The sequence below is a fragment of the Dermacentor variabilis genome, chromosome 3 (assembly GCF_050947875.1).
Source record: "Dermacentor variabilis isolate Ectoservices chromosome 3, ASM5094787v1, whole genome shotgun sequence".
Classification (NCBI taxonomy): Eukaryota; Metazoa; Arthropoda; class Arachnida; order Ixodida; family Ixodidae; genus Dermacentor; species Dermacentor variabilis.
The window spans coordinates 208358191-208383821 of NC_134570.1; the positions used below are offsets into that span (position 1 = coordinate 208358191).

Sequence of the window (25631 nt, forward strand, 5' to 3'; positions counted from 1 at the left end):
AAATCTAAGTACACAAGTGTCTTCGCATTTCGCCCCCATCGAAATGCGGCCGCCGTGGCTTGGATTCGATCCCGCGATTTCGTAATTAGCAGCCTAACAGCATAGCCACTAAGCAACCGCAGCGGTTAAAGCAACAAAAAAACAGTCACTGAAGTTTGTCAGCGGGCGTAGAAAGGCTCAAGTGCACCATGTGGAGGACCTCGGGTCATGTGCGACGCCGCTGTGATTGCGAAATGCCGTCTGGCACGACTTCATATTCAAGTGCACCAATAAATCTGGAGATCTTGTAGGGCCCGAAACAGTGTCGCAAAAGTTTCCCATTAAGTTCTCTTTCGCGTATCGGGGTCAAAACCAAACACATTCACCGGGCTGGTATTCCACATAGTGTTGTCAAAGATTATGTTGTCCGTATTTTACTGGCCCTTGACGCACAACGGTGGACGAGTTGTCGTGCTTCTTCGGCGCTCTGCAGATAGGCGGCTACATCGAGACATCTCTTCGTCAATAACGTGTGGCAACACGGCGCTAAGAGTCGTCGTCGCGTTCCTTCCGTAAAAGAGCTTGAACGGCGTGGTCTGCGTTCTTTCTTGCACTGCCGTGTTCAAAACGAAAGTTACGCACGGAAGGACGGGATCTCTGGTCTCTTGTTCGACGTCCACGTACATGCATATCGTGTAAGCGAGGGTCTTATTGCGGGGCTCTGTAAGACCATTTGTCTGCGGGGGATAGGCTAGGCGGTTCTCCTCCGGTGGTTTGTCTGGCTGTATTGCAGGATGGTTTGAGTAAGCTGCGCCGTAAAAGCTGCTCCTCTGTCGGTGATCAGGACTTCAGGGACACTATTTTGTAATATGATGTCTTTGGCCGTGGTACTTTTGTAGGGCTTTTGTTTCAGTGTAACGGGTAACGTAGTTGGTAACCACAACGATTCACTTATTGCCAGATCTTGACGTCGGAAATGGGGGCACGCCGTAGGCAGTCAGCATCAAAGTGCTTCCGTCCGGACTTGTGGATGACGGTGATGTCCCTTTCCTTGAGCCTGGGACTCCATCTTGCGAGTTGCCTTGAAGGGTCCTTAAGTTTCCCAGCCAACATAAGAAATGGTCGTCGGTTACGAATTTGAAAAGACTCCCGTATAGGTAAGCGTGCACTTTCGTGTAAGCCCAAATGATGGCAAGATATTATTTTCCCATCGTGGAATAACTGGTTTCTCCTTTCGACAGCAACCGACATGCGTAAGCAATGACCCTTTCAAATTCATCCTTCATTTGGACTAGGACGGCGCCGAGGCTAGACTATTTGAGCTTGTGTGGATTTCGGTATCGGTGTTTTCATCGAAGTGGGCGAACACTGGAGGTGACTACAGGCATCGTTTGAGCTCTTGGAATGCTTCGATTTGCGGAATTTGCCACTTGCACTCGACAACAGGTTTTGTAAGATATGTCAATGGTTTGGCAATGCGTCAAAAGGTTGACGAAGCGTCTATAAGGGATACACAGGTCAACGAATATGCACACTCCATTCTTGTAGACGGGCTGTAGAAAGCCAGCGATGGCAGATGTCTTCATCGGATCGGATCAACCTTCTGATTTGCTGATAACGTGACCAAAGAATATTAGCTTATCGTAAACGCAGTTACACTTGAGGGAGCCCTGATGACTTCATGACCTTTAGTACTGTCCAAGCCACCTGAGGTGATCGTTTAAATGCCCGGCAACGACAATGACGTCATCCAAGTAAACGATACATGTCTGCCACTTCAACCCTGCTCACACCTTGTCCATCACGCGCTGGACTGTTCCAGGCGGCGAGCACAGCCCGAATGGCACTACCTTGCACCCGTAGAGGCCGTCCGGCGTGACGAAGGTTTGTTCCCTCTCATGGACTTCTATTTGCCAGTAGCCCGTCTTGAGATCCATTGATGAGAAATACTTCGCGTTGCAGAGCTGGTCCAATGCGTCGTGCATCCGTGGGAGGGGGTACACGTCCTTCTTCGTAATCTTGTTCAGGCAACAATAATCCAGGCAGAAACACAGGCTTCTGTCCTCTTTCCTCACCAATTCTACAAGAGACGCCCACAGGCTCGTTGAAGACTGGATGGCTTCGTCGCGTAGCACTTCATCGACTTGTTTTATGGCTTCTTGTTCACACGCCGAAATTCGGTACGGCCTCTGACATAGTGAGTGAGCGCATTCTTTGGTTATTATGCGATGCTTAGCAACTGGTGTTTGTGGAATGCTCGATGACACCGAAAAGCAGTATTTGTATTGTCGCAGGAGATTTTTGAGCTGTTGCTGCGTACTCATGGCGAGACTCGAATTCATGTCAAAGACTGGTTCGGGAACTATGGCCGTGGGGTAGATATGGCGGAAATATGGCCGCGGGGGTAGATGTGGCAGAACCCGAGAGGACAAACGCATTGCTGGTTTTCTCAATTTCCTCCATGCGTGCGACCATCGTGCCTTTCAGAGGTGTGTATACTCCTGGCTGAAGTTTGACAGCATTACTTTCGCTTATCCTCTTTCCAATCGAGCTATTCTTCTTGCGACGAAAATTTCGGCGTCTACCAATTTATGTTTCTCGCCCTAGATGGCGCCTTCTACGTCTCCCGGTGTTTTAGTGCCTACGGAGATGATGATACGTGAGCGAATTGGCATGCTGACTTGACCTTCGAGCCCGCTGAAGCCATTGTGACTGCGAGAGCTCTCCAAAGGTGCCTTGATGTTCGGATAGTGTTATTGCTTTCGACTTCAGGTCGATGATTGCGCCGTATTAGCTCCGTAAGTTCAGGCCGAGAATTACGTCTCGCGAGCATTGTTGGAGGACAGCGAATGTCACAGGGTAGGTCCGGTCATTAACTTTAATTCCTGTAGTGTAGATTCTAGTCACCGCTATCAGGCGTCCTCCAGTTGTTCGAATTTGAGGGCCGTCCTATGCAGTCTTGACTTTCTTCAACTTGGCGGTGAATTAGTCGAATTAGGCGGAAGGGGGCAGAGCACCACGTCTTGAATGGACAGCTCAGCGATGTTGTTCTTCCAGCTGGCCCTTTTCTTGACCGCGACACCGGACGCACAATCCACGGAACCGCAGCAGTGCCTTACTTGGATCGACCGGCCCGAAAATTGGACACAGCGGCCACGTCTGGAATGCTGCCGCCACGTCTGCTGGTGACTGGGTTGGTCTGCACGTGACGAAGCTATCACGAAGGAACGCCACAATATCTACCGCCACTTCATCGTGCCCTACTGAGGCAAAGCACCAAGTCTGCAATGGAGAGCTCACCGATTCCAGGTTGGTTACCTTGACTGCTATATAGCCGCGTAAAAACCGACAACCATTTTCTTGTCGTAGTGTTGTGCCCAAGTGAGTGGTATGTTACTTGTAAAAGCTGCAAAAGCTTATGAAATAGTTCTTTTGTGGAATTTTGTTGCTTCTGTCGGGGGTGGTTGAGTCGAATCCTGGGCCTGATAATGAATAGGTCCTGACAAATGTCTTGCATACTGTCCAAAGAATTGAGTCAGGCCAGGGCGATATTTGTAATGAACTTCGTGCTTAAGAAGTTGGCAGGTGCCCATTGACGTGGAGCTGAGACAACTATCGGCTCGAATTCGCATGCTAGAGGTCAACTCTGCTGCTCAAAAAAATAGCAAGGTTTCGCCCGTCGAGATGCCCGAAGCTGTTCTCGGCATTTCCGACAAACTGAAGTCGATTGAATCGTGCTGCGACGATGCCGAAAATCGCCTCCGCTGCTCTAATATGCTTTTCTTCTGCCTACCTGATGCCACTGACGAAACATGGGTATCTGCAGAGGAAAAAAATAATAAAGTTATGGACGGAAACCATGGGAGTAGCTATCGAAGCGTCTCAAACAGAGCGTGCACACCGTCTCGGGAAGTACCGCGAAAATAAATGCAGGCCTATCATTTTGAAATTCGTGCTATTTAAGGACAAACAGCGCATTTTGGAAAAGGGGCAAGAATTCAAGGGCACTGCTTACGCTGTACGTGAACATTTTTCATTCAAAACTCTGGTAGCTACAACAAACCTGCTTGAGTACACTAATTCTCGGACTGGGACTTATAATCTAAACGTAGACAAACTGCGAGTAGGCGATATTACCTACGTGTTTGATGCGTTATCAGGGGAGATTGTTCGATCTTCAAGATAGCTCATTCTTAAGGAGGCAGCTAGCACAAACAAAGATTTCAACTCTGCACATAGTAAACATGTATCATCACGATTATGTTTTTCACGCACTAACATCCGTAGTATACTGTCAAAACGCACTCAACTAAGCTCATACCTTGATAATTGTGGTTGTGATATATTAGCACTCACATAAACGTGGCTAAACCCTAATATTACTGACCCTGAAGATCTGCCTGGTGATAACGACTACGTCATCTACCGCAAAGATAGAGAGCACAAAAGAGGAGGCGGTGTCCTAATAGCCATCAGAAAGCGTATAGCTCCCCGTCTTGTTAACGTACCCAGTGCTTCAGAAAAATTCTGGATCTGCATTTAGTCGCCGTCAGCTAATTTATTAGTAGGTATTGGTTGCACACCTCCAGAAAACTCCGATTTCTTCATCTCTCATTTGCACGATAACCTCAGGGCCATTAGTGTCAAAATTCCAAAAGAAGCTAATATACTTTTGATGGGCGACTTCAACTATCTGGATATTGACTGGTCGAACCTGACATCTAGCTCTCGCTGCTGCAAAGAATTCATCTAACTTTGGATTCCTCGCTCACGCAGTTAGCAAACCAACCCACCAACCCGTGAAACAAATATTCTTGACCTTGTTTTGACGTCAAGCCCCGAGACCTTAAGTGCCATTTCTACTAGCGAGGCATTCAACTCCTTAATTTAACAGTCAACATACCATCACATGCACGGCACCTTGCATCCACCTTCAACTATAAAAAGCTAATTGGAATGCCAATAACATTGGTCTTCAAGAATTATCCTCTTCATTCGTTCCTACTTTCTCTTCCAGAACAGTGAATGGAAACTGAACATTGTTTAAAGAAAAGCTTCTGAAACGAATTCATGATCACATACCTCAAATTTCATTCCGGGTTAGCATATACAAACCGTGGTAACATAGATGACTGCACGAACTAAAGAATAAAAAGAAGCGCTTGTTCAAAGCAGCGCAAAACTCGAGCTCCGCCTCGTTGGCATTGAAGCAAAAGTGCCGTGAAAAACAATACTGCCACGCCATTCGTAAAGCGAAACATCAATTTTATCCCATGACCTTCAATCTCTTATACATAAAACCCGAAAAAATTCTGGCGCACAATCTCCCCACATTACACGAAGGCCCGTATAGCTCTACAGGATGACGGCGGAATTTTAATTTCTGACGAAAAAAGTGCTACCATTTTTAAAAATTATTTCACTTCAGTGCTCACCTACAAAGATCATTCTAGTCATCATCCCACCGCTGAAATTGGCTACAGATATATGACCTGTATCAAACTAACCGTTGAAGGCATCACGTCTTTAATCAGCAACATTAAAATGTCCACTAGCCCTAGTGCTGGCGGAATTAACGCCGAAATTCTTTAACTCACGATAGCCTCAAGCAGCTTAATACTCTGACACATTTTTCAGCAGTCTCATTCGACAGGCGAACTTCCATTCGATTGGAAAATTGGCAAAGTCATTCCAGTGCTCAAATATGGCGACAAGAATAATATCAGTATCTACCGGTCCATACCTCTAACAAGTATTGCATGTAAGATACTAAAACATATCATTGCATCAAATGTCGCGCAGCATCTTGAAGAAAACAGATTCTTTTACGCTCAGCATCATGGTTTTAGAAAAGGGCTATCCTGCGATACGCAACTTTTGGAATTTACTCATGTAGTTTTATCTAATATGAACGATGATCATCAGGCGCATTGTGTTTTCATTGACTTTTCAAAGGCCTTTGATCGCGTACCATATTTTTGTTTAATTTCCAAACTCTCCTCGTTAAACGTCGATTCTTTAACACTATCAGGGATTATAATTTTTTTTTTCATTTCGCAAACAGTTCACTTGTATAAATGATTGCTCGTCATCCCTCTCTGAGGTATCGTCTGGTGTTCCCCAGGTCAGTGTCTTAGGCCCTATACTATTTCTAATATATATTGTTACGTGTGGGAAAACACAGATGAAAGAGGCTATATACACGGTATTTACACTGGAGCCAGATCACCAGGCCGACACTCGCCCGCGCCAAGGGCACAGACCCACTTCGTCGTCGTTCTCGCGGCGGCTCGTCCCTTGAGCATCGCTCGATGATATCGTAATACCACCCCCCGGCGGCAAAAGCGCCGTCACGGTGCTGTTAAATATCCAAGGCGCGTCGAGAGTTGTAGGGTTTGAGTCGGGCGACGTGGACAATGTCACTGGTTGTCACAGCGGAGGACGTAGTGGGCGTGGCTAGAGCAATTTCGTAGGTGACATCGGTTACATGGCGAAGCACGCGATATGGGCCTGTGTAGCAGGAAAGCAGTTTTTCATAAGGGCCAACTTTACGCGATGGTGACCAAAGCAACACGAGGGTGCCGGGCACAAAACGGACATCACGGTGAGGGAGGTCGTAGCGTTGCTTCTGCTTGTCTTGAGACACTTGTAGACGAGCGCGCGCAAGTTGACGAGCATGGTCAGCATGGGCGATTGCATCCCGGGCATAATCGCTATTTGAAGCTGTGGTGGACGGAAGCACAGTGTCCAGTGGTAGCGTCGGTTCACGGCCATACATGACGTAAAAAGGCGAAAAGCCAGCAGTTTAGAGACGGGAAGAGTTATACGCAAATGTAATGTAAGGTAGAGCCTGGTCCCAGTCACGGTGGTCGTCTGAAACGTATTGGGATAGCATGTCTGTAAGGGTGCGGTTCAAACGCTCAGTGAGGCCGTTCGTTTGGGGGTGGCAGGAGGTAGTAAATCTGTTCTGTATTGAGCAGGCACGCATGATGTCGTCAATGACTTTGGCCAAAAAGGTGTGGCCGCGGTCTGTAAGCAGTTGACGCAGAGCACCACGCATCAAAATGATATCATGTAGAAGGAAGTCCGCAACATCAGTTGCGCAACTGGTCGGAAGAGCAGGGGTTACGGCGTAGCGGGTCGCGTAGTCCGCCGCGACTGCAACCCACTTGTTTCCTGATGTGGATTCCAGAAATGGGCGGTCTAAGCCGACACGATGGAAGGGCTCGGCAGGGATGTCGAGCGGCTGCAGGTAACCACCTGGGGGCTTGGAAGGCTTCTTACGTCGTTGGCAAAGTTCACAAGCGGCGACGTAACGTCGTACGGAATGGGCAAAGCCCGGCCAGAAAAAACGGCGACGTACACGGTCATATGTTCGAGATACGCCGATGTGTCCTGCCGTTGGTGCGTCGTGGAGCTCTTCTAGAACGGTTGAGCGGAGGTGTTTAGGTATGACAAGTAGGAACTCAGAGCCGTCCAGATGAGGGTTACGACGGTACAGAGTACCGTCGCGGAGGACGAAGAGGCGTACAGTGGCGTCGGCCGGAGAGTGTTCAAAACGGTCGATGAGTGCTCTGATGTAGGCGTCACGACGTTGCTCGTCGGCGAAATGAAGCAGCTGCGACACAGAGCAAGCAGCACTGGTAATATTGGAGGAGTCAGGGTTGTCAACAGGGTAATGCGAAAAACTGTCAGCGTCTTGGTGCAGGCGGCCAGATTTCTAGACCACGGAATATGAAAATTCTTGTAGTCTCAAAGCCCATCGACCAAGCCGGCCTGTAGGATCTTTTAGGGATGAGAGCCAGCAGAGAGCATGATGGTCAGTGACTACGGAAAAAGGACGACCGTAGAGGTAAGGACAGAACTTCGCAACCGCCCAGACTACAGCAAGGCATCCTCGTTTCGTAATGGAATAGTTGCGCTCCGATGGCGTGAGGAGGCGGCTTGCATAAGCAATAACGCGATCCTGGCCACGCTGACATTGGGCTAAGCGGCACCTACGCCATGACCGCTGGCATCTGTACGCAATTCTGTAGGCGCATCAGGGTCGAAGTGGGCGAGAATGGGTGGTGAGGAGAGATGAGTGACGAGACGAGAGAAGGCGGCGGCTTCTGCAGTTCCCCACGAGAATTGTACGCCTTTCTTCAAAAGATTAGTGAGGGGCCTAGCAATTGCCGCAAAATCTTGAACAAAACGACGAAATTACGAGCATAGCCCGACAAAACTTCGAACGTCTGCGGCTGTCTTCGGAACCGGAAAGTCTCGGACAGCACGAGTTTTGTCGGAATCGGGTTGTACTCCAGAAGCGTCTACGAGATGGCCCAGAACAGTAATTTGGCGGCGGCCGAAACGACATTTGGACGAGTTAAAGGGAAGTTGAAACACTTTTCGAAAAAAATGAGTTCTCTGCGGCATTCTACAGTTTTGAGTCCCCTGAACATGAATATCTGGTTCAAAAACGGTGGAAACAAACGCAAGCGGCTGTTTTTTCAAGAAAACGCGCACCAGCGCCTCAGGACAGCGCGCGAACGACGCTGTTGCCCGTGATTGGTCGGGGCCGCTGTGACGTCAATCGCGGCAGTCGCCGGTCGGCGCCGCCGCATGCCGCCGTTTCAGAGCGTAGCACGCTGTTCTGTTCTGGCTTCATAGCTGAGTTGTAAGCATTATGAAACGTTCTCGCTGTCTCGGACAGCTTGTATATTCGCCGTACATGTTCGAACCGACAACCGATACGGAAAACGATGGCGGCAATGGCGGTAACGGCGGCAACGACGATCTTGAGTGTGCCAACAGCGAGAGTTATTTGTGCACCTTCTCGCGCGTTAGAATTCTTAGCTGGTACAAATGTTTTTTTTTTCATGTAGCTGCACGTTCCAATGACGGGAGAGAAAATGCGCTAAAGTGACACTGAGAACTTGCTGCTGGAAGAATGCCGAAGCACTAACTTCTTAGATTGTAAGCACGGGTGCAATTCCGCGATGTCAAGCACCTTGCCACTGCTTGTCTAAAGTCCCGTGGTTTTCTTAGTGTTGATACACGATTGCGAACATAAGTGCCGCGTTTCAAACAGCGCACATGCAGTTCTGCGAGGTACAGTCACGGAAGTTGCTTATCATACACATCCAGAGATGGCCAGAGGTATTATATGTGCAATATTCATACTATGGTTCGACTACTTTGCGATTGTGGCTCGATCAAGAATCGGTATGCGTGCTCCATGCTAGTGTCGACATAAAAATATTAGGCTGTTTTAGCACCGCCGTGTGGTAAACACGATAACTAAAACCGTACGTCGAATGTCACTAGGCAAGGCTGTACTCCATTTCATACCTCAGGTGCAACGCTGTGGAAGCTACGCACGAAGACCGCTCACCAAAATTTATTACTGCGCGCGTTTCCGTCTATGCTTCGCAGAGTGCCAGCGGCGTTTGCTCGCGCGAGCATGCACGTGAACCTGCCGCGACGGGCAGCTTCACGAAAGAACATTTTACGAAAATCGCAAAAGAAAACAAACGTGAGCGGCGGCGGCGGCAGATCTCTTGTAGCGTCGTTCAGTAAAGCGCAGGACGGAAAAAGGCATGTCAGTACATGCCAGCACGCCGGTCCGGCAGCTCGGTCGCCGCGAATGACGTCACTCTCGCCGGTTCTCTCCTCTGGCAGCCACCTCACCGGGCGCTCCGGGAAGCGATGGGGGCGTGTCCGCGGGGGTGATTTAGAAAGCGATTTCCGCCCCTTATATTAACAAAACGAAGGGAAAAAATTCGGAACCGTAAATTATTAGGTCTGTTCTTCCCAATCCCAGTAATTCATGGAAATTGAAAACCGTTTCAGCTTCCCTTTAAGTTGCAGCTTCGCCTTTCGAAATACATCAAGCATAGCTGTTAGACGCTCGAGGTGAGTGCCGAACGTGGGCGAGAAGACGATGACGACGTCGAGGTAGCAGAGACGTGTGTACCATTTGAAACCACGGAGCAAGGAGTCCATCATACGCTCAAAGGTGGCAGGGGCGTAGCATAATCCAAACGGCATTACTTTCAATTGGTATAGGCCATCAGGTGTCATGAACGCGGTTTTTTCTCTGTCCATATCGTCAACAGCGAGCTGCCAGTATCCAGAACGAAGATTAATAGAAGAGAAATAGCTGGAACCGTGGAGGCAGTCAAGGGCGTCGTCTATACGTGGGAGCGGGTAGACGTCCTTCTTAGTAATGTTGTTCAGATGGCGGCAGTCTACACAGAAGCGCCACGTACCATCCTTCTTCTTAACCAACACTGCAGGTGACGCCCAGGGACTCGAAGAAGGCTTAATGATGTTTTTGTCTAGCATTTTGTTGACTTCACTTTGAATTACTCGGCGTTCCGACGCAGAAACTCGATATGGTCGTCGGTGAATAGGAGTAGCATCGCCAGTAAGAATGCGATGCTTGACCGCGAGCGTCTGGCCTAAAGGGCGATCGTCGAAGTCGAAAATATCTCTGTAGGACGATAATACTTGGTAAAGGTCTTCAGCCTGCGCAGAAGACAGATCCGTCGCAACCATTTTCTGTATCTTGGGATTGGCGGCCGAGGCTAGCACGATGGGCCTGCTAAGCTCGCAAAAAGCATCGGTCGATAAAGTTGCCACGTGATGGTCGCCGAGACAATCAACGTTGGCAAGGCAAATACCTTCCGGTAGAATATGCTTTGCCAATCCAAAGTTAAAGATAGGCATGAAAGTGCGGTTCGCAGTAAAAGTAAGTATACTGTGAGGCACGGTAAGGTCATACTGTTGTGGAATGTCGGGCAGAGGAGTGACGAGGTACTCGCCATCAGGAATTGGTGGGAAAGACAACAGTTAAATGTAGGCTATGGACTTTGGTGGCACGCGAATAAAGCCGGTGGGGCGTAGGCGGCACTGAGGTGTGTCAGAAGGTTCTGCGAGAATCGGCAACTCAAGGCGAAGGGTACTGGAAGAGCAGTCAACAAGAGCAGAATGGGCGGAGAGAAAATCGAGGCCGAGAATGAGGTCGTGGGGGCAATGAGTAATCACGGTGAAGAGGACAGGAGTGTAGCGACCGGCGATGCTGACACGTGCCGTACACAAGCCGATTATAAGCACAGTACCGCCATCCGCAACGCGGACGACGCGTGCCGACGCTGGGGTGAGGAGCTTGTTCAGTCGTCGTCGGAAGGCAGCACTCATAATAGAAAGATGCGCACCTGTATCGATGAGTGCCGTGACAGGATAGCCATCAACGTCAACGTCAAGAAGGTTTTGGTTCGTGTATAACGTGAGCAGAGGATTTGAGGGCAGGGTGGACAAGGCAGCTTCACCTCCAAAAGCTGCAGTGCCTAGTTTTCCGGCTGGACCCGGGAGGCGATAGGCGACGGAGAGAAGCGACGGGGTTGGGGCGAACGAGACTGATGGCGTCGAGGTGAGGGAGAGCGGCTGTAGCGAAGGCTCGGGGCAGGAGCATCAGCAGCAATGGGTACATTGCGGGTGGCATAGGGAACAGAAGGTCCAAAGGGGCCGTAATGAGCGGCGGTGTATATCCGAGGAGGTGGTGGCCATCGGTTGCGGCAGTGACGAGCGACGTGGCCGATGCGACAGCAGTGGAAGCAGATCGGCCTGTCATCAGGGGTACGCCATCCGGACGGGTTGCGGCGAGATGTGGCAGAAAAGGACTGCCGGGGACGAGGACGGCTGCTAGAGAACTGCGGAACCGTGGGTGGAGACGATGAAGACATGGAGTTGAGACCCATGTTCTCAAATTCTTGCCTGACGACGGCCTAAATCAGCGCAATCGTGGTTGCTGGTGGATCGGGAGGCGTCGTGGAGAAGGCTGGCGAACAGGCGGCCTCGAGTTCGCGGCGAACAATACGGATGACGTCGTCACAGGGTGTGGTCTGACGCGGTCGACCCTCACATGTCGACGTAGCAGCAGTGTTGGGTAGCCGCGTGACGTGATGTGTGATACGGCGGCTCTTAGCTTGTTCATGACGACGGCATTCTTTGATGACGGCGTCGATAGTCGAGACGTGACCGAAAACAAGCAAATTTAAAGCATCGTCGGCGATGCCTTTTAGCACATGCGACACTTTATCTGCTTCAGACATCGTATCGTCAGCTTTGCGGCAGAGAGCCAAGAGGTCGAGGATGTATGAAACTTACGGCTGTGTAGATGTCTGAACGCGAGACGCAAGAGCCTTTCTCGCGGCAGCCTTGCGCCCAATGTGGTCGCCGAACAGTTCCCTGAGCTTTTCTTTGAAACTGTCCCAACTGTTTATCTCGTCGTCATGCGTTTGGTGCCACACGCGTGGGGTGCCGCCGAGATGAAAGATGACATTGGCGAGCACGATCGTTGGATCCCACCTGTTATTAGCACTGGCGTGTTCGTAGAGCTTGATTCATTCGTCAACGTCCTCTACCTCAAGGCCAGCGAACACACCAGGGTAGCGATGTTGGGCAACCGTGACTATTGGAGCAGTCGAACAAGCCGAAGCCATTGCAGAGGCTGTCTCGTCACCGGGAGGCATGGTGACAAGCTCAATGTACCGACCACTCCGGAGTTAATTGGTGAGGACGGGGATCGCTGACCTCCATCAGAATGTTACGTGTGGGAAAACACAGATGAAAGAGGCTATATACAGGGTATTTTCACTGGAGCCAGACCACCAGGCCGACACTCGCCCGCGCCAAGGGCACAGACCCACTTCGTCGTCGTTCTCGCGGCGGCTCGTCCCTTGAGCATCGCTCGATGATATCGTAATAATATTAACGACCTACCTACAGATATTACATCTACCATTCGTAGGTTTGTTTGCAGATGATTGAGTTATTTACCGTATTTCTGATCCAACTGATCATTTTGCGCTACAGAAAGGTCTAGATCGTGTAACAAAATGGTGCGCTAAATGGCTATTGGCAGTACACACTGACAAATGTAAACTAGTAACTTTCAGCCGAACACTATCAAACTCCGCGTTCACCTACTCGCTTAACAATCACCCAGTCTCAGCGGCATCTTCATACAAATACCTCGGTATCCACTTTACTCCTAAGCTTTCCTGGACGACACACATAAATAAAACCGTAGCTAAGGCTTCACATACTCTCGGATATCTAAAACGAAATCTTCATGGTGCGCCACCTGAGGCATGAAAACTAGCTTACTTAACGTTTGTTCACCCGCAACTTGAATTTGCATCGCCTCTCTGGTTACCCTACCAAGCATACTTAACACACTCCCTTGAATCCGTTAAAAACCGTGCTGCGCGCTTCATCGCTCGCGATTATAGCCGACATTCCAGCGTGACTAACATCAAGATGACGCTATAATTTCCACCTTTAGAATCACGTCGAACGGTTTTACTGATTTGATTATTTCATAAAATGGTGTCCAGCTGTCATAGAAACACGCTGCCCTTGTCTCAGCCATGCCGTGCATCACATCGTCTTCATAATCACAGTAGCTTTCTGCGCATTATTGGTTATACTAAAGCATTTACCATGTCGGCTGTCCTGCGTGCAATAAACCATTGGAATGGCCTTCCTGATGACGTCACAAACACCAGAGACGCTAACGCATTTAGAGACAGGATAACCGCCATACTTACATAATATCTTTGGTTTTGTGTGCTGTTGCCAAAACAAAATGTTTTCTAATGTTGCATTACACGTATTAAAATGTGCTCTTGTTTAGTTCTGAGCGACATTGTGTTCCGTCTTTGCACCACTGAATCGCTATGCACCACTGAATGTTGTTTTTTTCCCTGTCACGTTTGCTTCCGCTCATACGGTGTATATACACCGATGCGTGCGAAAATAAAATGTATAGTTGAAAGTGAAGCGCTGTCTCTGTGTGTCTGTTTCTTTCTACGTCCTCGTTCAGTCGCGCTTATACACTCTATCAAGGGGTATATAGCCTCGTTCTAAAACCTAAAATTTGCATAACTGCTATCCTTTATTTTCGGAGTATATTGTCTGGTGTTTGTCGCTAACAGATGTATAACGTTTTTCTTCAATCGTTGTATTTGCTCTTATGCTTTTGCGATTTCAAAGTATATTGTCCTACTCACACAATACTCCCTTGTAAAGGAGCCTGTGAGTTATTTGAACAAAATAAATCTTGTGTTTACAAGAGCGGTGACTTCGTGGCCGTCGAGAAGCACGTTAAGGTCAGTGGTTTTTTGTCTGGCGCTGCAGTTAGGGTGAGGCATCGGGTCAGGGCTGCGTCGCGTTGTCCCAGTGATGCCACCTCGTGTCGTCAAGTCCCCATTAGAAAGCGTTTTCTTGTCCTTGAGGCTTCGTTTATGTGGCGCCGTGTCATCGCTACGTCGGAGGGAGGGCGCTTGCGGCGTCTTCATCGGCGGCGGAGCACCTTCGGCATTTTGACGAACAACAACCATACCTCCATTTGTTGCCGCTTTTAGTTTCACAAATATGGGCCAGCGGACCGGCTACGGGTAGAGCCCGTGTATGATCGGTGCTGCGGCGAGTGGTAACGACCTGGCGACGGCGAGCGGGAAGTTTGTCAAGGTCTCCACTGAGTGGCTGCGAGGTAGTCGGCGATGTCTCGTGGTGGTTCTCGCAGCTGTAGACGCTGCGCGTTGGCAGCAAACCCTCGTAGTCCCATCTCGCGCTACGGACACCGGCGGCATACGAGGGCAGCTTCTCCGCTGTGGTCGATGGTCCGGAGCGGACGGAGGTCCGGAGCGCGCCATACGTCCGTCTTCCTTGGGACGTTGCCCAGATTCACAGGCGGGCAGGCTGCCGCCTCCAGCCTGGTGACATGTCCCTGGCATGGGCGGCGTGGAGGCGGATCTTGGCGGCGAGCAACGGCGGCGAAGGTCATCGCTCCAGGCTGGGAATGTGTTGATTCCGGATAGACTTGGGGAACTTCCAATGACCGCTGGATTTGGGACCCAATGACCCCACTAAGTCAGCAATTCAGGTCACCTGAGGCTGCGACCTTGGGAGCATCCTATGTTGATCCTCGCGCACAATTGCTCGGATGGACTCACGCAAATCATTGCTGCCAAATGCTTGGACCTCGTATTTCGGCGTAACCATTTGGCGATCATATATTGTCTGCTGAGCATTTCCAGCGCTTTCTCGTTGGCCGTGGTTTCCGATGAAAATTTCGCGACAGTCTTCGGTGGGTTACGAATTACTCCCGCGAACAGGTATTGCTTCACGACCCTCATCGGGGATGAATTTTCTTTTCTCCTGACATGCCAGGGTCTGCCTGACGAAACAAGCGGCTTACCCTTCAGTGAAGATAGCGACTTTTTCGTTAGGTAGCTGCGTCCGAAGTTCTGAGAAGACTTTAGCCTATTCTCTCCGCACTACGCTCGCCTGAAGAAAGCTGCTGCGAAACAGGTCCCTTGACGTTAAGGTTCACTGTCGATTTTCAAACCATATGTTTGAGCAGAGTCATCCTTGCAGTTCCAGTTGTAGAATGTCGCGACTCTTTCGTAGGTCTCTAGCGAGATTTCTGGGCCTTCAGCCGCGAAAGGTCGCTGGCCCCCGATGTTGTCGCAGCAGAACAGGCAACGATAGAGTTGTCATCGCGCCTACTCACTTGGTGTTGGTCTTTCTGGCCGGCTCGGGTGGAAGTCCGTGCTCCGGGGTGGATTTAATAGCCAGCGGCTAGCTCGATGGTCCACGCCGACGTTAGTGATGTCTTCCCGGTTAGGGCTTCTTCACGCATCTCCGTGGGTGTCCGGAACGTGAACGATGATACACCTCCACCATATTTTATGTTGTAGTGACGGGGAACAAATAAGCAGTAGTGAAACCTTTGAGCAATGAAAACTGCTTATTGGGCGAACCTGTGCCCAGAAACACAAGTAACACAAGTGCAATGATAGTGGCGAGCACAGCTGGCGATTGTCGAAAATCTGATGAGTGGGTCAAGTGCGTCGACTTTTATACATGAATCGTCGAAGGTTCCGGCGTAATCGCTGGTGTCCGCGTGCCTTCCCGAAAGCACTACACAATGCGCGTCGTGTAAACAATCAGATTACACAAGGTTCGGCGACAGTAGAAACGGATGAACCATCGATAACATTCGAGAAACTTCCAATGCATGCAGGCGCTTCCTGTACCGAGCGGTAAGGTTTAACATTTGTTAGCCGGTGAAAAGCGGTCACAGGAGAAATATAATCAATGTCACGTGTCAATGGGCAAGTGCCAATTTCATTGACCACGTGTTGGTTTTCTGCTTTCAAGTGACAAGGTTTATGCTTTCTTTTAATGCGAAGCATTCTTGTCGAATGTAGCGTACCTCTTTTTTTTTGTCATCTGCCATCCGTTTTACGAATTTAATGGGCCGATCCCGAAGGCTATACAGTACAACGAGCTAGTGCAGTCCTTGGGCCGATTCCCAAGGGTAGTGTCAAGCGCAGTCTTAAAATGTGAGCCAATCCCGAAGATAGCGGCCGCAGTGCCGAAGGGCCCCGAAAGGCAAACGCTTATCGCTTGACACATCCGCTCTCTACTTCCCGGAAAGCGCGCCAGGCTTCTTCCACAAGTGGCGTGGAATCCCTACGCATCTAGAAATCGAAGTGACGATATATGCCAGACGCCGTAGTGACGTCAGGACTCTTCGTGAGAGAGGCGCTCACTTCTTCCCGCTTCATTGCACCTTGGGAACTGCGTCTCCACGCCGCTATACTGGACCGTCTCCCGCCAGGATGCCAAGTCCCAAGAAGTTTCTTAGCCAAGCCTAGCTTCAGGAATGTAAGCCTAAGCGCGCCGAGCCCGTAGAAACGGCTCGGACGCTTGAGGACCGCGCTGCCCTGGTGGAACTAAGGCGGATCGCCGAAAATGCACGCGATGCCACCAAAGCAGGGAAAATGGAGTTGACCATGGTGATGATGATGATGACGTTATGGTGGGGGTGGTCCTCTTTTATCGCGCGTACTCACTAAGACCAAGGATCAGGCGTCAGGAAGTTGCTTAAGACGATTCTATTTGAAAAAGAGAAACTGAAATTAAAAGGAAAAACAAAAGGAAATATTATGCACATCCCGCGTACTGTGAAAATCAGAGACGATGAGCAGAACAAGAACAAGTTAAAGCGGGAGCCAACGTTTCTACATATTGACTTGTCTTTTTTCACGCGCGACTGCCACTCGAGGCACTTTGCGTGTATTCGCGGGCTTGTTTCCCGCCTAGAAAAACTCTTTTATGTAGCACGTATTCAGCAACACAAAGCTGTATCGGGAGTTTTTCGTGTTGCTCTACAATTTTCTCATTGACGCTTTTCATCTAATTATAATATTGCAGAAGTGCATTAACAAACTAGGGCTAATTATTTAATTAGGTAGAATGAAAAAAACTATTCCGAGTATCTGCACGCGACGGCAAGCAACATTACCGTTGTTCTGTGCAGCTGCGGGGCATTCGCTTATTTATTTATTTATTTATTTATTTATTTATTTATTTATTTATTTATTTACCTCAAAATACCTCTGTTGCGGGGTTTTACATGAGCAATGGTTAACCGTAAGTAGAAACAATTCAACAACAGAAAAGAAACACTAAATACAAGAATGCAACACTATGAATAACAAATACAGACAAGTAGTACATACAACACATCCAGCAGTAAAATAACTAAATGTATATATAAGTAATGTTCAGCACATTAAAAAAATTTAGTTCACTTGATGTATACGTATAAAGCTTTCGATGCAGCGTTTTACAACCTGGAGAGAGAGAGCAGTGCATAACACTATTTAATAATGTCAGCCAGAAGAGCTTTACATTTATCGGGGTCGGTATTGTTTACAGCATCGACGGGTAACTGGTTCCAATCCTTTGCCGTTTGGACGAAAAATGAAGTCATATGCGCAATAGTATGGGCTTGTGAGGGATGAACAGCTTTTTGGTGACTTATGCGAAGTGATAGTCGATGAGCGGGAGTGATGACGGCGGAGTTAATCGACGGGTGATAAAATTTGTGAAAAGTCGAAAGCCTCTCAATTTTGCGGCGGCATTCAAAACTGAGAAGGTTGGCCCGGGATTTTAGTGCTGTGACGTTAGTTAGATAAGAGCAATCTGAACCTTGCAGCGCGATTTTGGACCGATTCGAACATGTTTGAAAAGTTAATCTGATGGGGGTCCCAAACTGCTCTGGCGTACTCGAGTTTAGGTTGTACTAGCGTTTGGTAAGCAAGTATTTTCAGAGAGGACGGGGAGTGATGCAACTTCCGACGTAAATAAGCGAGGGTGCGGTTAGCATCGTTTGTGATGTTAACTATGTGAGCCGACCGTGTAAGATCACCAAATAGGCAGATGCCAAGATATTTATTTGAGTTTAGGGAAGATATTTGGGAACCGTAAATTGTGCAACATATTGTGGAATACGACGACTGACGGTGGAAGGGAATGAGTGCAGATTTCTTTGTGTCGAGGAACATCAACCACATGCCGCACCATTTTTCGACGTGATGCAGATCATTTTGGAGCTTGGTAGAGTCAAGTTTGTTGTTGATGCTGCGGTAGATAACAGCCATCGGCGAATAATCGAATGTTACAGGAGATATTATTGGGAAGATCATTTATATAAATTAGGAAAAGTGAAAGGCCCTGAACCGTGCCCTGGGGCACGCCCAAGACAACCGGTGCGTTACGAGGCGCACGGTTGTTAGCCCACACAAACTGTTGATGATTAGTAAGGAAGTCACGCACCCAGTTTAGGACAAGCGGGTTAAATGCGACAGTTTAACTAGAAGGCGTTGATGAGCAACTTTGTCAAAAGCTTTCTCAAAATCTAAAAAGAGTCCGTCGACGGGCACGTTAACGTCTAGGCTGGAGCTGATATTGTTAATGAACAGGGCTAGTTCGGTAGAGCGTGAGCGATCTTATAGAAATCCATGTTGGCAGGGATGAAAAAATTTACGGTTGTTAGAAATTTCATAATGTGTGAATAAATTATGCGCTCCATTATTTTTGAAGGGGCACTTGTAATCGCTATGGGGCGATAGTTCTCTTGCGATGGTTTAGGGCCGTTCTTGTGCATAGGAATTATTTTGCCAACCTTCCAGTCATGAGGTGCAATGCCGGTCACGGGGCATGGCTGGAAAACCTGCGATAAAAGAGCGCTGGAAATGCACTTTGTATGTTTTAGGATATCTGCACTGATGCAATCGATTCCAACTGACGATGTAAGTCTCAGGCGCTCGATTATTTTTATTATTCCGTTAGCTTCAATTTTTATGCCACGCATGTCATGGTGATCAGAGTAGGGATAATCTGGGAGATCGCCTACAGGCTCCCCGGTAAACACTGAAGAGAAGGTAGAGTTTAGTATTACAGCGACGTCCTCGTGTCGCACGGGAAAGTTGAGGTCATCACTGAGTGATATAAGCGGACAAGGCTTAGGGTTGATAACTTGACAGGACTGTTTCGTAGGATAGCCGGTAAAGTGGATGATAGGAAGGAACGTTTAGTTTTGGTTTTGGTTTTGGTAGCGAGAGAGTCGAATTCCTTTTCAGTGATGTGGTACCTATTCCATGCGGAAAGTGTGTTAGATTGTTTTGCCGAACGAAATTGTCTTTTCATCTTGTTCTTCAGTCGCTATAACGCGTTGTTAAACCACGGTAAAGCTCGTTCTGTTACGGTGATTGTGTTGACATATGAATCAACTAATTCTTTTATTTTATTTTTGAACTCGACTGAACGTTGAGAAAAGTTGTTGATAAAAATCTATAGAAAACTCGTTTAATTCCTTGTTAATGGCGCCATAGTCACCTTTATCATAAAGTGTTAATGTCTTTGTTTGCTTTTTAATGTGTGTTTGGTCACAAGAATATGTACCGTGAAGTACTGCGTGATCACTGAGACCACGTAAGTGCTTGAGTGGCGGAATTTGATCGGGGTGGGTTGTGAGCACGAGGTCTAGTATGTGGGTGAATGTGCGCTTTCTCTTGTAGTCTTTGTGCCAAGCTGAAATAGGTTAAAAATGAGGCATGTGTTAATAAAATCGCTTTCGATGAAACGTTCCGACGCCGCGAGGGCGAGATCGTTCCACGTTATTGATGGAAAATTGAAATCGCCAAGTAATATTAACACTGAGCGGGGGTACAGTACAAGCAGACAATATAGCGCATCATGGAATTTGTTGAAGAAGGCACAGTCAGCGTCTGGAGGTCGGTAACACGGGCCGATAATCAGAGGTGAGTGGAAAACTTCGAACGTATGAAAATGATTTCTAGGTCACTATGGTTAACAAGTTGATAACAGCGTAAGCTACGGTGAGTTGCAATTAGGACGCCCCCACTTCGCCTGTTAACGCAGTCGCGCCGAAAGATGTTGAAGACTGGTAAGCAAGAAGCGATTTCGGATTCGATAACGGAATAATGCAACCATGTTTAAGTTAGTGCAATTATTTTGTTTCTGTAGTGTCAATTATGTTACGCAAAGAATCAAGCTTCGGTAATATACTCCGAATATTAATGTAAAGGAAAGCAAAGAGTTACGGTTGTTTTCTTGCAAGAGTGACGGCCTTTAGCTACGAGTGACAAGCAACAACTTTCCAAGAAGCGTGGTCGTACAACAACGTCGAAATTCCCATGCTTAGCTTGCTGTAGCGTATACTTGAAGAGTTTGCCCTGTGCGCTTGCGAACTCGAGTATTTGCTCAAGGACCAACCGAATGGCTGGAGAAGTCTTTGGAAACGCTGTATGAAGAACCCTTCAGTTTTCTGGCACTTGATAGAAGAGTCTCCTTAAGCTTGAAGTGCGTAAATTTCACGACGATAGGTATGTTCGCATTTGGCTGGAAAGACCCAAGCTGATGTGCCCGGTCAATATCCGCTGGCTGCACGTGAATTTCGAGCTTCTCAGCGCACAGCTTAGTTACTAGTTTTTCGTATCGCTCCCTCGTCTCCCGAGTCGAGTCATCAAAGCCAAAGAAAACGAGGTTCAACCGACGTGCCCTGTCTTCGTGATCATCCGTTCCTGCAGCTAGGCTAGCGATTTTCGACGCGCTCCCTTCCGAGAGGGCCCGGTATTAGTTACTTGTTCTTTCATTGTTGTGATGGATGAGCAATCGTCTTCAGTTTTAGTGAGTCTTTTATTGATTTCGACAAAACGTTTATCGAGTTCCGAAAGCTTAGAGCGAACGGATTTCAATATCGCGCTTAAGTAAATTTGAGTGCGCTGATGAAAATGGAAGACGGCGCTTGTGAGACCGAGAAACATAATGCCAACATACATGCTTGCTTGAGAACGAGCGCTCCAAGTCTAAGAAATGCAGTTGGGGTTATGTCTCCTCCATCTCACAAGAACCTTCTTCCATTTTCATCAGCGCACTCAAAGTTACTTAAGCGCGGTATTGCAAGATCTTGCATGAAGGCGACCCTCAGGAGGTCTTGTGACCACCAAGTAGATGTAAGCTTCGAATTGCAAGCAGCCAGGCTGAAGCGCGCAGGCTTCCCGTTACCACTTTTGTCTAGAATCGCTGAAAGCCTCGCAACAAGCCTTCAAAGAAAGCAGTCGGCAGCTTCTCAATCTGAGAATCACTCACGACAAATGGTTGCGGTTATCCCACAGGTGCACCAGGTTGCGCATAATCTCAAGAAGATAGTCAGCAAGGCCGGCGTTAGGCTGTCGTTCCCTGCCAGAAATAAGTTAGGTAGTCCGTGCCACCAAGTCAATCGGGTGACCGAGAACAGTAAAATAAGTTGTAAAAAGCAGCGCAGACAGAGGTTTGTTGTTGAGTGTTGTGACTGTGTGGTCTATGAGATTCTTCTTTCATGCAAGCGTTTCTACATCGGTCAAACGGGGTGGTGCATCAATGATTGCATGCGCGAACACTCAAACAAGGTTCAAAAACAAGCTAGAGATAGTCGATTATCACTGCATCGCAATGAATGCGGCTACAAGCCATCTTTGAAAGATGTGACCTATTTGTCAAAATACCGCGGTGACCACGCACGTCTTATTTCCGAAACCTAAATTTCACATTGATAATAGTGGCGAAACATGTGTTAGCCCTCCTCCATTTCTCTCCTTCCGTAGGAGATAGCCTTCCTATCTCATGGATTGCAATTTCTGCCCAGCACATGATGGATTCCTGTTGTTTTTGCGCTTTGAGATAGTGGCAGAGAACATATATGCTGACTGAAAGAATAAAGACACTTGGTTGTTAGCGCTGTGGTCTGTGTCTCTCTCTTCGTCCAGTTGTTCAGCGCTGTTTACTGCTCGTAATCAAGAACCAAGCAACCCAAATGCGTGCTCTTCCACTTTCTCTCACCTTTAAATACTCCGGTGTCACGTGGTCCCCTTTGAACATATCCAGGTTCCGTAGCTCCAGGTCAACTCCGACGTGTCTGGCCACCATGCGCACGAATGCGCAGGGCGGGCTGCCGTACTGGTTGTACAGAGCCACGGGCATGCCGGAGACCGAGAGCGCGCGACACTCGACAATCCGCTCTTCTATATATAGGCTCAGATAAATAATATCCTGGCAACGTATTGCGAATACTGCGGCACAGCGGAGCGTCTCTCTGCACCGTGCTACGAGCAACGACGTTTCTGCGACCGCTGGTGCAAAAGAAATGCACCGGAGCGAAAGCGGTCGGTGAGGGCGACAGACGGGTATCCGCTACCGTTCGCCCTGAGAAACCAGTTCACTGAGTGCGGCACGTGTATGTCGCGCTTTCCGGCAGTGTGTGCACCGGCGATTACGGCGAGCAGAGGCCGTGAATAGCGTGGTATCGCGGTCAGCGACCTCTCTTATTTCGCAAGCAAATAAAGCAGCGCGGGTCGCGCTTTCCAAGTGATTGCCGCCACCGCGTTGCTTTTGTGGAACGGCGAGGTCATTTTCTGTTAATTGTGCTATCCATTTTGTGCGTTTATAGTTGAGAGCTTTTAGTAAAAATGTCAGTGCGTGTGGCCTCTCGTTTTTTCGTTTCTCTTTGTTTTGCGTCCCTAGAATCGATTTCTCTTAGCTGCAAGAAGTAGCCATATTAAAAAGTGCGGCTTCGATAATAAAATTTCGGTGCTGTAGATAAAATCTCCGACGCTCGGAATCCCACATGCGCGAACAGGAACCGAGGTACTCGAATATAGGTCCGCGAGGAATGTTCAAAGGATCCCCAACACCTCGACAAATCGCAGTTCCTCTCCTACTGTCTCAAGAAAGCAATCTTGACGGGACGACGGTCCTCACCACTGCAACAACATTGGATCGGCCCTGCAAAGTGTTGATAGGACGCCCCCTCCCCCTCCCCCCGTTTATTAGGCTCAAACTCTGTGCCCGTTTCTTCGTTGTTGTTGTTGTTCAAGAAAGTTCACGTCTGTTGTTAACACAGAAGGAGAGAATAAAACGCGACTATTCCTGAATTTATCTACAATGAGATGGAAGCCACCGAAACCGGTGCTTCACAAGCGCAACAAAGCCTAGCTGGCCCCATGTACTGGCTCTCGCGATCCCCAGATCAGCCCGGCGCCACACTTCGCTCCGTTCGCAGAGTACCTCACTAGACCGATTGTCCACTTGAATATGACTATAGATCTGGGCTCAAATTTTTCATTAGGGAGTATCAGGATCGTCGGTGACTTTTTTTTTTCTTTTTTGTCAGCAGAGAGCTTTCCTTGGTTCTTTCACCCATGCCCTATATATAAATATATATATATATATATATATATATATATATATATATATATATATATATATATATATATATATATATATATATATATATATATAGCTTAACATACAGCATGTATACATTTCACAGCATGCCCTTGTTTAATATACCATGTTTATGTAGTTGCAGGATGCCCTATTCGCAGTTTCGACTTTTGGGCCTCTTTCTGTAATTATACTATTCACGATGTACTGTAAATACGAAGTAAAAACTTTGAAAACTTCGGAATCCGTTCTCGTGGTAGGACCCTCATCCCGGTCATTTGCTTGTTCTAAGTGGTCCCGCGTGCTCCCTAGTAGTAGTAGTGAAAACTTTATTGAAAATGTCCGGCGATTTGGGCGGGGTGGGGCCATAAGCACCCCAGCCTAGGTGACGGCCTCGAGTCCTTGGACTCGGGCGGCATCCTCGGCGTGCCGGACGGCCCACAGTTGATCGGCGAGGTCGTGGCTGAGCAGGGCCGCCTCCCAACGCGCCCCTCGGTTCGAGACTGCCATTTCTATCCCGTTCATCGGGGATTCCTGCTGCTGGCTACCGGCGCATGCCCACAGCATGTGCTGCAGCGTCGCTCTGGCTCCGCACGCTTTACAGTCGTCGGACGGATAAATGTCGGGGTATGTCGCCGGATTAGGATATGTGTGTGTCTGCAATTGCCTCCAGGCAACCGCCTGTTTCTTGTTTAGTTTGGCGTGCGGTGGTGGGTATTTACATCTGTTCAATCTGTAGTGTTGCTTGATGTCTCTGAAAGTGGTCATGCGATCCCCCCACGTCCACTCCCGCATCGCTCTCGCGGTGGGCGCGACGTCGGGATTGCGTGCTCCCTCTCCAGGAAAAAATTTCTAGCCAGGTCACTATAGGCCAATTGGTGGTTGGAATTTCGCCGCCCATACGAGGGCGCCGATGCCACAGCACGTGCCCAGAATATATACCAGAATAAAAGACATTCGCTGCGGATGTAGTTCCCTCAAGCTAAGACTTCTAGATATCGCATTTGCAAACTTAAAATAAATATTTAGTCAAAGCTTAAAACGTTCATGGCTGTGGGGGACGTGGCGAAAAAATGCAATGGGTGACAAAGCGAATGCATCTCTCGGGTCGATTACGAGCCTTCGTGAAATCGTCTTAAGCGTTACAGGAGTTGTGCGCATGAGCGAGCAGCCGCACGATGCAGTCGCGCGAGAGCGTCGAGGTGTCTAAATATTTTCACGTGGTTGTTACGGTCGAGAACACAGAAGCAAAACTGTAAATGACGAAACTAACTCCTTATTGCGCGAACCTGTGCCCAGAAAAAGAGGCTACATTCAAAGCACAGCGATAGCGGCGAACAGAGTCAGCGATCATCGAAAATCTGATCTGCCGGTAAAGCGCGTCGGCTTTTATACAACAGTCATCGAACTTTCCACAACAATCACTGGTGTCCGCTTATGTTCCAGAAAGTACTACAGAATTCGCGTCACGCATACAGTCAGATTACACAAGCTTTGATGGCTGCAGACACCGGATAGAACCATCAATAACATTCGAGAAACTTTCCATACATGCAGGCGCGTTTTGCGCTAAGCGATAATTTGGTAGGTGAAATGCGGTCCCCGAGAAAAGGATAAGTACACGTGTCAATGGCCCCCTCTTAAGAAGCACCGTCCCGATGCAACAATCAAGAGCGCAAAAAAATAAAGCTCATGCAGTGATCAATGATCGTACACCAGTGGAACCCCACCGCGTTGGAGGTGCGTCGCATCAAGACCACCACCTCCATCGTCCTGTTCGACGCAATGAGGGTGCCGAACGTTGTCATGTGTGGAGCGGGCATGCTGCCCTGCTCTCTATACAAAAGGCAAGTTGATGTGTGCAACGGTTGTGAGGAACTGGGCCGTAGGGCCGATGTATGTCCGACCCCGAGTGTGAAGAAGTGCAGAGGATGCGGAGCCGCGTCCCCCACTGAAGGCCACCAGTGTGAGGCGAAATGCGGCATATGCGGAGGCCCTCACCCAACGGCTAATCGTAAGTGCGA

At 48.5% G+C, this 25631-nt stretch overlaps 1 protein-coding gene across 1 annotated transcript in view; it reads right to left on the bottom strand.

Annotated features, from left to right (window-relative positions):
• LOC142574407 (glutathione S-transferase 4-like) overlaps window positions 1-22442 on the bottom strand; it is a 41210-nt gene extending 18768 nt beyond the window's left edge. The window contains exon 1 of the mRNA XM_075683498.1: window positions 22225-22442. Within this exon, the coding sequence (XP_075539613.1) occupies window positions 22225-22365 (141 nt within the window). The 5' untranslated portion in view covers window positions 22366-22442. The remainder of the gene's footprint in view (window positions 1-22224) is intronic.
• Between the last annotated feature and the right edge of the window lie 3189 nt (window positions 22443-25631).